This window comes from Asterias rubens, chromosome 13 (genome assembly GCF_902459465.1).
Source record: "Asterias rubens chromosome 13, eAstRub1.3, whole genome shotgun sequence".
Taxonomy (NCBI): Eukaryota; Metazoa; Echinodermata; class Asteroidea; order Forcipulatida; family Asteriidae; genus Asterias; species Asterias rubens.
This window is the reverse complement of record NC_047074.1, coordinates 4619992-4636061: the sequence shown is the minus strand read 5'-3', so window position 1 is coordinate 4636061 and position 16070 is coordinate 4619992. Positions and strand designations below refer to the sequence as shown.

At 37.4% G+C, this 16070-nt stretch overlaps 1 protein-coding gene across 2 annotated transcripts in view; it reads left to right on the top strand.

Moving 5' to 3' along the window:
* Window positions 1-10460, top strand: part of LOC117298802 (anosmin-1-like) — a 42603-nt gene extending 32143 nt beyond the window's left edge. The window contains exons 5-13 of one of the 2 annotated variants that reach the window (XM_033782134.1): window positions 435-625; window positions 1012-1347; window positions 1791-1923; window positions 2556-2714; window positions 3242-3336; window positions 4032-4079; window positions 6677-6848; window positions 7841-8064; window positions 8713-10460. In XM_033782134.1, the coding sequence (XP_033638025.1) occupies window positions 435-625; window positions 1012-1347; window positions 1791-1923; window positions 2556-2714; window positions 3242-3336; window positions 4032-4079; window positions 6677-6848; window positions 7841-8064; window positions 8713-9036 (1682 nt within the window). In that variant the 3' untranslated portion in view covers window positions 9037-10460. The remainder of the gene's footprint in view (window positions 1-434; window positions 626-1011; window positions 1348-1790; window positions 1924-2555; window positions 2715-3241; window positions 3337-4031; window positions 4080-6676; window positions 6849-7840; window positions 8065-8712) is intronic. The other variant, XM_033782135.1, reaches the window with a different exon arrangement.
* The last annotated feature ends 5610 nt before the right edge of the window (window positions 10461-16070 follow it).

Here is a 16070-nt window from a genome sequence, read left to right as displayed (position 1 = left end):
ATTTGAAATTGGTTCTACTGCTTGGTTTTTCATTGCCGTTTTATAAACTTAAATTCAACTTTGAAGCCCCTCTAAATTCTTTCTGTGAAATCTTCTGCATTTAGAATAAAAAATCATATTGTCTGACTATTATAATACAAAGGGGAACTAGAAAATGCTTATCTTTTATTAAATTGTTTTTGCATGAAGCCAGGCTCATACTTCCTGCGAATGCGAAGCGAATGTTGATGTCACAAATTCGCAACAGATAATTCGCAGTAGTTCAACTCTGCTCAACTCAAGTGCGAATATCGCTGCAAAAGGAGGGGTTGTGACGTCAAATTCACGTCAAATTTGTATTGCATTCACAGGAAGTATGAACCGGGCTTCATGATGAATTGTGCATTTTGCAAAGTTTTGAAAATGCGAATGTTTGTTATTCATCACCTTTACAGAGCTTCCTCCAAAGACAAGGAATAGCCCAACAGTAACAGAAAACCTTGAGGATTCCTCCATCACATTGGAATGGCAGCTTAGAGGTAGTCAGGATGCGAGTGGCGTCATACTCTATGTAGTACAGGGTAGAAATAACTCTGGGCGCCATCCCAGTACGCGGAACATGGATGTTTGGACCGACCTTGCAATAGTAAGTGGACCTCTCCAATCTGTTCTGATTCAACAAAAAAAGCTTCCTGTTAAATCTGTTATTTTCTTTTACTCTTATTTCACACTTGCTAATTGTTCTAAGAAAATGATTCCTGCAAACAGTAAAGAGGGAGGGGGGGGGAGCCCTTTGACTGTACTCTCTTGGCAACAGCTCCCATTGGTTTTGTGTATGCTCTCCAACTGGGAACCTTTTGCCCACACGGGATCCCTAAGGTAATCTTTTGTTATAGGTCCCGGTTTTTAATGTTTACACCTATCTAATCCCACCCCTACTAATTGGTACTAGGTAAAATATGATTTTGCAAATAATCTGATTGGTTTTTAGTGCTCATTGGTGTTTTTCTTTTTTCTTCTCTCCATTCACAGACGGAAAAAAGGAGTTACGAGGTGGACGTGACTCTCGGGAAGTATTACACTTTCCAGATTGCTTCTGTTAATGAAAACGGCTCCATGGGATTCTGTCAACCATCGACACCCTTCAGGTTATCAAGAGATCCTCAGTCACCCAGTTCACCTATTAACCTCAGAGAGGGCCAGTCCACTGCTACCTTCGACCACAAGATTGACGTCAAGATTCTATGGGACCCTCCCAAGAGCAGCGATTTGCAAATCACTAGGTACAGGGTTTTCTTCGTGGAATGGCCGTCCAGTGTGATGCATTATCTCTTTGAGGTCACAGAGTATAGCATTAATATTCCTGGGGTGAGTACAGACTGAATTAGGTTGGAGTGGGATGAAGATGGGTGGGTAGAGGGGTATTGGGTGAAAAGGGCAGGCAGGTGTAGGGGTGAAAATGTGCTGAGGTTTTGATACTTTGGCTGAAGGAAGGGTGGGGATGTTCCTCCCTGGGCAAATGGATGGATGAGTGTAGTGGGTTGGTGGAATTCATGACCTCAGCTGAGTTCTCGAAATTAAGCATCTGAAAGCACACAACTTCGTGTGACAAAGGTGTTTTTTCTTCCATATTTCTCTCTCAACTTTGACAACAAATTTTCTCAGTTTTTTTGTTATGCATATATGTTGAGATACACCAAGTGAGAAGACTGGTCTTTGACAATTACTTAAAGTGTTCAGTGGTTGTAATTCAGCTGATGTGCTTGCTATGAGACAGATAACGTTTAATTTACTTTTTTTTCTCTTTGCAGAGTCAGCACAGCGTTACCATACCAAGTCTTCGCCCCGATATGCGATACAAGATCCAAGTTCAAGCAATATCCCTGTGGGGTGATGCAAGAATGCGAAGTGAAAGGACGGAAATCTTAATCCGTACGATAGGAGGTAAGCATATTTTTGCTCGTCAAACCTTAACTCGTAGTCATTCATATAACATTTATTTCCATATCACAGACAGACGAAAATACAGAAAATGCATGCAGGAAATAGACAGTTATATAATTTAACTAAACTAACAAAGGAGGCATACAAAATGGCTGTCTAATAAACAAGAACTTAAAGATGAAGTGATACTGGGTCAAATCCCGAAAAGCGGAGCTTGAGGAGGGATGCCTTACAGGACAGATACACAGACAAGTGACAACAAAAATACAAAGACTGGATTGGCAGCATATTGCGCCACAGCACCTTGTAAACCATTTCATGGTGCTTAAGAATTAGGTCTTATATCTCAAAATTCGCCCCACTCCTTGCAGTAATAATACCTGGCGCTTTGTTTCCTTAGGCAAAAGGCGCGTTATAAATACGGTTATTATTATTATCCTACAATCTGGACTGTTTTAAGAGGAATATCAGTTCCTGCCTCCAGCTCTACTGAGTTTTTGTCATGTTTAATAATTTTGTTCTTGTAGCCCCTTACCTAGAGTGGCTGACCTAGAGTGGCTTTAAACCTTGTTTTGGGCAAACTTGCATAAAAAACAAAACCAAAACCCAACAATTTCCTTTTTTGATTTCAGGACTTGCAGACTCTCCTCACGTCCCGAAACCAATCGACCCCTTACCAGCCCCAGGTGAGGCAGGGGAGATACCCGGTGAACCCAGAGAGGTGACGCCCGAAGATCCCTACTGGGAGTCAGGAGTCCTCAAGTGCCGCATCTCGTGGAAGAAACCCAAAGGTTAGTCTCTTCTCAAGGTGCTTTTTAGTTATTTTATTTTTATTCTGGTCCTCGAAAAAAATCTACTCAAAACTCATTCTTGAGGCGAAATAATTTGAAAGTTTGAACGTTTTTTCCTAGTTGGACCCACTTAATGAAACTGTGAAAGGAATTACATCCGAGGTTAATTTTACCCTCCCCCCCCCAAAAAAAAAACCAACAATAACGATCGATCTGTTTTTTCTCTCTCGATCCTACCAAGATGGTACGCTGCTGTCAGAACCTAGGTTCAAAAACACTAACATGGATAAAGCCATCACTGGCCTGAAACTGTGGAACAAGCAATGCCAGCTCACGTTTGATCACTGGACACCATTTCGTCTTCAAAAACAACTTAAAAATCACTCTTTTCTAGTTGCTCTTTAAATGTATTTGTTTTTCATTCTCGATGCTATCAAGCGCCATGATCTGAATGGAATTGCGCTATATTAACATAAATAATAACAAAAGCCATACACCTTAATATTTTCTTGACTTCATTTTTACAGGATTTGAGGAAACAGTAAACCTTTTCATGGTGCACTGGCAACCGATGGGATGTGCTCAGGACTATGAAAATAGTACCAAGTCGGCTACAACACATGTAAGTTTTTTTACAATGCTCGCTTGTAAATACCCCAATTCCTCCAAAATATTATCTCATAGTTGTAGGCGAGTTTGATGGATTCAATAATTTCAAATACCAAGCCAGCACTGCTGGTGCCAAACCAGTTGTTTTACAGACCAAGGTTAATGACCTGGGGTTAATGTGGACAAACCAAGTAATTAATTAATAATGTTTTACAACACTTAATTTTTTTTACTTGCAACCCTTTGTCTTTATAACACACAAGCGGACATCTATTTCTTGTAGACTTTTTAGCTGGTGTCCATCGAATGTTCCAAATTTCACCTCTATCACCTTTTAAAATTAACTGAGGAAATCAGGGCCCAGTTATATGGAGCTGCTTAACTAAGCACAAAATAAATATGCTTACCAGATTAAGGTTACCAACCAAAATACAATCTCACATGTCGTATATGTGGCTGGTATCCTGCTTATTTTTTACTTAGCTGAATTTGTTTAAGCAGTATTTTCTGTTTTTAACAGCTCTAGTAAATTGGGCCCAGATGACAGATGTTCATTAAACAAAATCATTTGGTGACATTCTTGCTCCTGTTTTCTGGGACATGGGTTTACTTGTTTCCTATCATCAATTTTTCCCCTTGCTTTCATTCCTTTGGTCGTATCCTTCTTTTGTCTCACAAATGTTTTTTTCCTGCCTTCGGCCTGCTCAGGCAAACGCCTTATTTCCCCAGTACCCGGAAAAGGTGGCCACAACACATGTAAGTTTCTTTGCCCTGATAAAACCAAAGCCTCTCTCACCAACTGCACGATGTGAAGTACTGACGTGAACTGCAAGTTTTACCATGTACCTGCCAGTTAATGTGTGCATGAATTTACCAAGCTGACCTTTCCATCCATTCTTTATCTTTGATTCACCATCACGTCATCTATTAATCTCATTTTTGTCTGTTTATATTTGGTGTATCCTTAACCCTAGAAGAATGCCTTGTATTAATAAATACACTTAACACCATGCATTTGAAGCTGTAAATTACTCTTGACCTTGGATTACACATAGGCCATGGAGGTGGCTTTTAAAAGTTTCCCATAGACTTCGAAGTGCCCTTAGTCAAATCAAAATGGCCTTGCCCTCTCAGTCGAATTTTCCAGGCCTTATACTTCTTTCTCAAAATGGGTAATAAATTTTTTTTAAAACATTGACCCAGTCAATTCATACACATGTTCAAAGCTGAAATTTGTGACTTTTTTGGGGTCGCAACTTGAAGCATTTAACTGATATCATTTTATGGTCACATGGTGTGTTGTAACCAATACAAATCCTCATATATATGCTTAAAAACGGATGGGTTAATTGTCACAGCCACATGCATTGCTAGGGTTGAAGATGTTTCTAGAAAAATATCTTGCTTGTGTTTTTTAACATCAAATTGATGTAAGGATACTACAAAAGTTACATCGGTGGTTTGTGGTTTTATAGATGGGTTGCAATATTAGGTAAATTTACAGTGATGTACAGCACGCGCACATTCCACAAAACTTATTGCACGATAGGTTGGACTATTCGGCTGTAATAATTTGAGCGCTTGACGTGCCTGCAAGCCAACGCACAGTTTGCCCGTAAATATGGCGTCTTTTTGGAACTATCTATAGCACAACATGTTTTGTAATATTGATGAAACATTTTTTTGTCCAAAAATGTCAACATGTCTTGTTTTTAATTGTTTCTTATTCCAGTTTGTGTCTCAAATTTGCACGGTACAACTTATAGTGATGTTTTTGCTGGACGCCAATGTCAAAGTGTCATTTTAATGTTACTCGCAAATATTGTTGTATTGCTTTAAAATCACTGTGAATTTGTTGAAGAATAAGTATCATTGTGGTCCAATTTTCTCTTAGTTTATGTCGGTTTGAAAGCACTTTTAATACATGTAGTTTAGTTCCAGTGACACAGCTTTTTTCTTGACAGTGGTCTGCTGGCCAAATGCCAGTTAAAACACCTGAGGACCAGTCAGAATTCATTCCGAGTGGTCTTAGCTGATTTGTTAAAGGCAGTGGACACTATTGGTAATTACTCAAAATAATTATTGGCATAAAACCTTACTTGGTGACGAGTAATGGGGAGAGGTTGATAGTATAAAACATTGTGAGAAACGGCTCCCTCTGAAGTGACATAGTTTTCGAGAAAGAAGTAATTTTCCCACGAATTTGATTTCGAGACCTCAGATTTAGAATTTGAGGTCTCAAAATCAACCATCTAAACGCATACAACTTCGTGTGACAAGGGTGTTTTTTCGTTCATTATTATCTCCCAACTTCGACCACCAATTGAGCTCAAATGTTCACAGGTTCGTTATTTTATGCATGAGTTGAGATACACCAAGTGAAAAGACTGGTCTTTGACAATTACCAATAGTGTCCAGTGTCTGTAAGTGTTGGAAAAACAGCCCTATTTAATATGAACCATGGACTAGTGAAAAAGAGCTGGCAGACTAGCGATAAGGCAGCTAACTGGTCCTGCTGAAAAAGTTAAGGGCAAACCCTGTGAGGATTCACTGAGTTTGTGTGATTTATGTTTCGATGTCGGTTTTTGATAAAGTGGAAAGATAGTGAGTCAACTGTATCTGTAGATTTGCCACTTAAGGCAATGTTTCTTTAATCTGTCATCAATTTGAAGATGTGCATGCGATAATAAAAATGTAATTGCATGCACTTTATGACCGTTAAATGTTATTATGACAATAACACGTTTTTTTTTAAACCACAGACTACATTCTAACGTGCATGAGGAAACCATTCAAAATATACATTTTTTAACAAGACATCCCTTTTTGAGAATAGATTAATATAAAATGATAGGTTGAATTGCACTGGTACAATCCATCAAATTTCTTTATAAGTAGCTTAAAGTTTAAACACACGACTGGTAAAATTACCAAACAAACAATCAACCAGCCCAATACCATTAAGAGTTAATTTTATGAATCAAAGGTACACATTGTTGATAGAAAAACCATCATTAAAAGTCCATACAGATCAAAGCAGGATGTAAAAAACCTGGAAAACACGTTTTGAAAAGTACTGGGAAGATAAAAACCGAAACCAAATAGCTCTAGGCCTAGGAATAATAATTTCAAATTCAATAATCTAATATGAATGATAGCTGCTAATTGGCTGTTTAAGAATTGTTCGCCTATGAGCTTGAACTCAGCTGTAAAGTGCGAAGTACTTGACCCGTTCAGAAAACTCGGAATGAAATTCGGAATGAGTGTGCCAAGAATTACTAAAATCCCAATTACAGGAAACCTTTGCTTTCCCAAAATTGTTACGATTTCCGTTGTTTGTTCCGTCTCAACAGAGCCGCCATTTCGACATCTACAACTTGATGTTTGACTGCCAGTATCGGGTAGAATTAGTAGCTGTATCGGATACACGCCTGAGGAGTAATGGAACTAGTATTCGTTTCTACACGCCAGCCTGTAATGCGTTGAAGGTCAAAGGTCGGGTGAAACCAGTTTGCCCCACACCAGGTATGATATTGATTGTAAATCTGCTAATTTTGGATGCCTTTAATAAAATGCTCTTGAGATCAAACCACGCTTTGGGCTTAAGCTCCATTCAGCAAGGCCACTTTGAAAGCATATACTTTCGGTATGGCAATTCAGACAGTGCCTAAACCAGAGCCTAGGGTTAGCTGAGGATAAGGGTTTAAGACATAGCCAAGGCCTAAGCCATAGCTAAGAGACAAGGCCTATTCGGAGATAAGGTTTTAAGTCGGAGCCAGCGCGCAAGCCAAGTCCTAGCCGGAGACAAGGCTTAAGCCAGAGCCAAGGCCTAGCCGGAGACAAGGCCTACGCCAGAGCCAAGGCCTAGCCAGAGACCAGGCTGAGGCCTAAGCTGAGGTTTAAACCATGGTTTTGATAATGGCTACAAAAAAGCCAGAGCAAAGGCCTAGCCGGAGACAAGGCCTAAGCCAGAGCCAAGGCCTAAGCCAGAGCCAAGGCCTAGCCGGAGTCAAGGCCTACGCCAGAGCCAAGGCCTAGCCGGAGACCAGGCTGAGGCCTGAGCTGAGGTTTAAACCATGGTTTTGATAATGGCTACAAAAAAGCCAGAGCAAAGGCCTAGCCGGAGACAAGGCCTAAGCCAGAGCCAAGACCTAGCCGGAGACCAGGCTGAGGCCTGAGCTGAGGTTTAAACCATGGTTTTGATAATGGCTACAAAAAGAGGTTTATATCAGAAATAGTCTGGTGCCTATAACCAGCTTTGACTTTTAAAGTGAGCTTAATCATGTACAGCAGTCGGGGAACTTTCAATTCATTTCCACTAACACATTTTCACAAACTACTGAACTACATTGTAATGCATATTGCATAAAAGACGGGAAAAAAATAAATTAGCTGGAAAGCGCGTGGAGGCAGAAGCCCAAAATAAGCCAGGTAGCTTGTAGTGGCTTGCCTTACCATAACAAAATACATGAACTTATAACAACTTACAACAATGTAACCTTGTTTTTCACTTTCAGTTCCGGACATCCCGAGTGAGCCACAGAATGTCTCATATGTGTTTCTACTGGCAAACACCAACATTACGGCACGCTTCCGATGGGCACCTCCAGCCGTATCCCTGTATGACATCATAGGTTACAGGGTCGTGTGGGCGGAGCATGCCCAGATCTCGGACACTCTATTTGGGGAGGGCTTTCCTTTGCTTTTGATGTCCAAGGCAGAAAGTATCATATTACCAGCGGTAAGATTCGATGTTTGTTAAAATTATCATTGTATGGAAGTAAGCTTTTATTTTTGACTTATGACCCTTCTTTTCTTAGTAACATTTACCAGCCCTTTGGTTGAAAACAGAGATGAGATTGTTCAGACTTTTGACTGAATTCAGACTTTTTATGTCGGCCTGGTGAAGAAAATCACACAATATTTGTTTCCACAAAATAAGAAATCCTGCTCATTGGTCTACTTGTATAGCGCTTTGGATACTGTTTCCAAAAGTTTCTTGGAATCTTTAATCCCAGGGGTTACCAAACAGTTGAAATGGCATCATTTCAACATACCTTTGAATTTGTATCAAAGTTTCAGACTTTTTCGTAATTAATGACTCTAATCCCTGGTTGAAAAGGGCCTTGGAGTTGTGGTTTATGGTGCCCCTTGATCATATTTCTCAAAGGAGTTATTATTGTTATTATTATCTATTCGACCAATACAAGGAACAACAATCAAGTTACAAAAGCACAAGACAGAACATTAACGGAAAAAAAAAAAAAAAAAAAACAACTATAAAAGCAAGAAATAAGGAAAATAAATACAGAATTAAACAAGTTACTTTTGTACATAGTTCACATGTGTTTCAACAGTTTCATTTTTTAATTTCATTTTACACATGCAGAGAAAGAAAAGCTATGATATTGAGAACTTAAAGACTGGTACGCGGTACGGGGTTCAGATCCAAGCACTGACAAACAGGAGTGGCGGTGCAGTGGCCTACGAGGACCTTAAAACGCCAAGGATCCAGCCCGGTCCTCCGCAAAACTTTGTGCCAACGTCGACCGTTGTCACCGAACTCATGGGGAGAATTTCAACTCAGAGCAACGTGGTGCAGACCGACCAGGAGGGTCACTCGGGGACGAGGTCGTGGCACGAGACATCAAAATGGACATTGAGTCTGGTGCTCTTTCTCTCCTGCCTCATGCATCTGTTAATACTCAGATGATGAAGTCAAGGCTTAAGATCAGAGGGCGTTTTTTTGTAAAGCTGGGGTTGGGAAAGTCTGGATTCATGGTAATTTATTTGTAAACATTCTGAGCTGCTTATAGGTTTTTTTGCTGAAAGGGGAGGGAGCTAGGGGTTAAATGGCTGTATGACTAAGTTTTCAAAACAAGGATTTATGCCTGGTCTGGTTTCCTGCTTCTTCACTTGATCTGAATTAATCATAAAGATTTGATGATCGTTTTTCAGTGCATGATTATATGAGACCTTGTCTGTCAAAAAAAGCATGCTCCCTTCATGGTTTGGGCAACCACACCACTGGGATTTGAAAGTTGACCACGGGCTGCAAGACTAGCTGTCTAAAATCTTTGTATTACGGGTACAGTTATACACTGTTTAATTTTTCTTCGGAAAGTTATCAGCCATTTGCCCTGAGACTGTTACAAAGTCAGTATCAAGTATCAGTTTATATTTATTAATCCACTTTTCATGGGGCTTTTTAAGCATTAATTTTTTTGGGTGATCTGCGGCAATAAAATACCATGAATTTAGATTTATATTTTTTAAGGGTTGGGTTTAGTAACACAGTTCTTTGTGCCTCACACAAATACCAACATTTTTCGTTGGTATTATATTTAAAAATGTACAGTTCAATATGCATTTGTAATTTAAAGGGCTGAATGTGTTATTGTTGCATTGTAAATTGTTTATTGTAATATATTGTACACTTAAGCACCTGTACAAAATCAGAACCATTATATAACATTGTCATGTTTTAAATATGATTATATTGTATATTTTATGAGTTTTTTTGTCCTTTTTATATTTTTTTGTTGTTTGTCATATAGTCGTATGTTTTTGTTTCCATCTGATGCCTTATGGATGTTTTCTGTTAATTTGTTTTTCAACTGTGGACTGGTGCTCTGGTTTCACTTTACTGTAAGAAACTGAATAAGGGTCAGGATTCCAGATAAATAAAACCTTCATGTTTAGTTTCTTGTTCTTCTTCTCTCACTTTAAAAGACAAGCATTATTGTGTTATTCATAACTCAAAAACTACTTATGTTTCGACAACAAAACTTGAAACTCGTCCTCATTTTTTATCTACAAAATCCTGATCTAAGATGAACTGTTGAAACGTAAACAGAGCAAAGAGTAAGCCAGCATCAATTGTTCTGTAGTAACTACTCCAAATTGTGAGTGTTTTTCTTTGTATCGCGGGAAATCCTTCCATCTTTTTGAAATGTACTATATTTATTAAATTTATCTTTGTACTCTTTTTTACTCCTCTATTCCTTAAAAAACACGGAGAAAAGCGAGAGAAAACCGGCATAGGTTGAAATTATCACCACATTTTAAACAAAAGTTTAGTTATGTTGTATGGATCAAACATAACATTATAACTTTTTTTTTGCGAGATGGTAACTTGGCAAATACTTTTTAAGGAGGAAATCTTTTCTAAAAGTTGAATATTCGTAATGAGACATCCACCACATCTCAAAACTCTAAAAGTCATGTCTGTCATTTCTTGAAATGCCAAAGGTGTGTTTGAGCTTGTACTTTAAAAAGAGATGTTTTCAACTGAATACATTTTTTAAAGTCACATTTTCCCTATTTAAAAAATAAAACTTGTTGCCTTATCTCAGATTTTGGACGACAGTTTTGAATGTGCTGGGGTCGATTTGGGACTAGTCCTAACTTAGGATTAGTCCTAGGAGATATACAAAATGTGTGGCTAGTCCTAAGTTAGGACGAGTAATTCGTCCTAACTCGAGTTAAGACCAGTCTTAACTCTTTGTGAAATCCACCCCAGATGAATGAAACTGTGTATTTTTGTTGTAATTCTTTCTGCTGTCTGTCAAGTTAAACAGCACCATGTTTTTGAAAGTGATTTAAAAGTTGTTTTGGTTTATATTGGACACAAACCAGTGACAGTAGAATTGTGTTTTTCTACAATTGTTGCTGAATTTTAATTTGTTAAAACAGTTCCTGATTCTTTTATGCTAATGAGCTATCATCTAAGAGACCTTGTGATTGGTTGGTTACTGCAGCATTTATGTTCTTTCACCAATGGGAACCAGCAGAGGTATTTTTCATGTGTTCATCCGAATGTATTTGGTAGAGATTTGTTGAGTCTGCATATAGTAACAAACTTCCATAGAGTTATATATAAGAACTAGAGGGCGCACTGGCCTATATACTCGACCCGGCATGCACACAGGCGGCCATTTTCTAAGTTGAACAAACGGGCATTGCTTTAGTGTGTGTTTGTGCGGCAATTTTGTAAGTTGAAAAAACAGCATCTGGTAGCCTTCAATAAACACAACTCCAATGTGTGTTTCTTATTAAACATGCGTACAGAAAGGCGCATACGCGTCTCCTTGCGGTCCCGTCGCGTTTGTGCAAGAAGCATCACCAGTGTGCCCTCTAGTTCTTATATATAACTCTATGCAAACTTCACATTCAGCTGAAAACTAAAAATAACAAAGTGTGTAAAAAGAAAACAGTAGTATGTACAAGGATATATTTATAATCTCTGTAAAACAAAATGCATGAAATTTTGAAAAGTCGTTTTATTTTTTACTGTTATCGATATGCAATCACTGCATGCCTATCAAGAATATGTGTTTTACGTATATGTGTTGCCTTCATTATGTGTTACTATGCATTTCATGTTATTCACTACTTGTAAGTAGAAGGAAAGAAGATGTTGCTGAAAATGTTGATTTTCTTTTTAATTTATATTTTTTTATCTTTATTGTATTGATGTTGTTCCCACCAGCGTAACATATTTTGTTAAAATTATCTCTTGGTAACGTCTCAGTTTATTTATTTGAAGAAATTGGTGGAATATTGACAAAACAGAATTGATTTTTTACTCTTCTTTGACATTTGAAACCACCCGCCTTATAGAAAACCTTTCGTTCCATATTTTGCTTGAAAACACTTTGTTTATTCCTGGAATGCAGTCGTTGTGTGTGGCACTATTTTAGAAAAGTAAGCCAAAAATAAGCCAAAAAATAAAAAAAAATCATTCACTTTTTGGCTGGTATCCTTAATGAAAGAAAAACAAATCAAAACATGTTTTTTAACTGAAGTTGAATTCACAAGTGCTTCTTGAAAATAATCCTGGAAAAAAAAGAAAACCCAGAGAAATCATCAATATATTCAAGCACTTAAGACAAACATAAGACGATGTTTCGAGAGAAGAAAAAAAAGGACTTTCTCTGTTCACGATGCACTGTACATGTAATCTTTACAACAGAAAACTCTGTCAGTTAAAAAGAATTCTGGATTCGTACGCTTTTTGTTTTAGTGAAACGTGGTGACAACTTCTAATCATTTCAATTTGTTACTTGGTTCCCAAATGAGTGTTTTTTTATTCAGTGATATCTTGTTGTTGAAATGTACTTTTTGTGACTGACTCAGGATTGATGAAAAGAAGTTCCTTTAAAAAAATGTACTTAAATGTACTTAAGACACTTAAGACAAATTAACTTCATGTTTTTGGTCCAACTCTTGATCACTTTTTGTTTTGTAAAGTTACTATTTTTTCCCAAACAGCCTGTGTCGACTTGATGACATCTTGAAGTATGTCGTCCAATTTGTTCATTATTGGTAGTTTAATTGTTTTTTGAATTTTTGCACAGTTTCTTTTTTTCTTCATACCGCTCCCCAATACCAAAACGTGTGTTCATTGTCAGGTTAAAAATTTCCAGATTTCTTTAAGTACGATGTACCTTACATGTATGATTCATATTTAAAATAAGGGGGCAGGTAATAAGTTAGGAGTACAATCATAGAAATAGAACTGGGGCCAAATTTCCTAGAGCTGCTTTAGCAGAAATTATAGCTTAAAGGAACACGTTGCCTTGGATCAGTCGAGTTGGTCTTTGAAAAGCGTTTGTAATCGTTGTTATAAAATGCATATGGGTAGAAAGATGTTGTAAAAGTAGAATACAAAGATTCACACAAACATGCCTCTAAATTGCATGGTTTTGCTTTTACCTTGTCGACTAACACGGTCGGCCATAAATGGCTGATCGTGTTAGTTCGCACAGTAAAAGGAAAAGCACTCAATTTCGAGGCAAATTTGTGTGGATCATTGTATTCTACTTTTAAAACATCTTTCCAACCATATGCATTTTATTAAAAACGGTTACATAGCTTTTTATAGACCAACTCCTCCGATCCAAGGCAACGTGTTCCTTTAACAAGCTATTTTTTGCAAAGCAAATATAAGCAGGATGGTACTTTGGACATGGTGCTTGGGTGGGTATATTCTGCTAAGCAGAAATTTGTCATGCTTATAGCCTCCTTTTTATGCTTATGCAGCTCTGTGAAATTGGCCAGGAGAATTCCTAGTACATCAGTTTCGGAAAAAATACAGCTTTCTTCCTACGGTTGATCGATTTGTTACAGTTTGCCTAACCTTTGTGTCACATGGTATTGACAATGGTATTGACAAATTTTGTCAAAGCACAGCGTACGGTACTCATGGTTGTATTTCTATGGTTCAAAACTCCAGATAAGTTATAAGTAAACAAATATGTCAAAGTGTTATCAATATATGTAAAATCATGAAACTTGTGCCTATTTATTGGTTCTCATTATTGGTGAACCCCAACCTTCAAATATCATTGTCAATTTAAACAATCATTGGGGGTTGTGGGGGATACACTTTTTTGTAGCTCTAACAGGTTTGTTAGAGTTAACAACTTTTTAGAGTTAACAATCTTTGACCAGACTGAAATTATTTTTATTTTGTTTAAGGAGAAAAAAAAGAAAGAAAACAAATTTCCTTGGGGGGGGGGGGACAACTTTTTTTGACATTTGAAATGAAATTTTTTCATTTTGCTATGTTCATTTTGCTTAAGTACAGTGGAAGGGTACAACACAATTTTTATTTTTTGTTCGGGGTGGGGGGGGGGGGGTAAATTCACTGATGGGTTTTGGATGTTTTTTTTTTCAATTTTGCAATGAACACTTTTTACATTGTTTTTTTAAAACACTTTTTGTATTTATGTTTTATTCAATCAAAATACAATTTTATGTTGGGGGCTGATCAACTGATCAAGTTGAATTGTTTTATAAAACTGTGAGCAGATAAGCTAAGCATGTGTTATTTGTTGGTTACCAGTTGATTTATCATACAACATATACACTCATTGGCTGGTTACCTTTTGTAATTTTTTTTTAAATATCGTTGAAATTCATGCTTAGAAGGAACATCTTGTTCACAGTTTTATGAAATAAAAAACAAGGACCCAATTTCATGATAACCAGTAAGCACAAAAAGCACTTCGCTTAGTGGAAATGGGATACTAGCTGAATCACAATGTTGTTCATTGTTGTAGTTGGTGAGCAAGGTTTGCATTTTTTGCTTAGCGGCTTTATGACATTTGGCCCAGGGCACAATTTCATAAAGCTGTTAGCAGAAAATACTGCTTGAATTTGGGCACCAGTCGCAACAGCGTATACTTTATGGAATGTTGGGTGAAGCTGTTTTTGCTAAGCAAGATTTTCCTGTGCTAAGCAGGTTTTTGTGCTTACAGGCTTGATGCAATTGGGCTCATGTTTGGAGTTTGTAGAAAGCATGTTTATAAGACATCACACAACTATTTTCTGTACTCTTTGTTATGCAAAACATCATAATGTATATGTACATGTACATGTAAATGAAAAAAAACCACTGCATTTTGTCTGTTTATTTTTATGACCATACAAACACTAAAAAAACAATAAATCAAATGAAATATTGCACTAAAATGTATTTGAAGGTTGTAATATTTGTTTCATTATTGTTGTGTTGTTGTTCAATCATTTTTTGGTGAGATTCCTTTGTTTATTGCTGTTCGATAAGCGTTGTATACACAGTTTTACATGCACCATTTATCTCTGAATCGATCGTGAGACCAGAGCCAAAACTAGGGTAGAATTTAGGGAAGGGTGCTTAAAGGCAGTGGACACTATTGGTAATTACTCAAAATAATTATTCGCATAAAACCTTTCTTGGTGACAAGTAATGGGGAGAGGTTGGTGGTATCCTCTGAAGTGCCATAGTTTTGGAGAAAGAAGTAATTTTCCACGAATTTGATTTCGAACTTAAGGTCTCCAAATCAACCTTCTAAACGCACACAACTTCGTGTGACAAGGGTGTTTTCTTCTTTCATTATTATCTCGCAACTTTGATGACCGATTGAGCTCAAATTTTCACAGGTTTGTTATTTTATGCATATGTTGAGATACACTCACTGTGAAGGCTAGTCTTTGACAATTACCAATAGTGTCCACTGCCTTTAATTTTTGTTAAGGGCACTTCTGGCCAAGTTTAAGTTGAATTTTTCTGAACAACCTCTTTGCAGCTACAGATAATCTGATGTTTAAAAAATTATGTCTGCATGTCAATGCATGAAAACTAGTTTTGATAACATTGGAATAATCACAAAATAAACCATTTTACTTCGGTAATTTTCAATCTCGAGCCCAGATTAAAAGGGGGGGAACACGCCCCATGTCACTAAGTTACCACTGATAGGGTTCAAGGAAGGAATATAAAGAATAGACATTTAAATTAGTAGTTTGCATACTACTTTTCAAAAAGGACAAGCAAGTCTTTGGTTTTATAAGTAAACCACAGAGAGCTGAAAATGGCATCAAATGTCCATTAGTGTTCGCATATCCCTTGCTGGACTCTAGAGGGCAGTAGGTTTTGGCATGGAAACGCTCTTTCAACTCGGCCTGATTAGATGGACTAATACATTCAACTTTAGGGGGCGTCCAGAAGAAAATAATACCAGAATTACATATTATTTCCGTTATTAAAAGAGAAAAATAGTTTTAAGTACAATTCCATCAGGAAGAATATCTTCTACAAGTCAATATTTGCCGTTAAAGTTATTTGTATGTATGGATTATTTGACATTTTTTAGGGGTACATCGTAAAGATAACCCCTTACAAAATAATGAATTACTCCATGTGAAAGTAATGTACACAAAGTCATGGCGGCGAAGAAGACGTAACATTTTCATACAGTA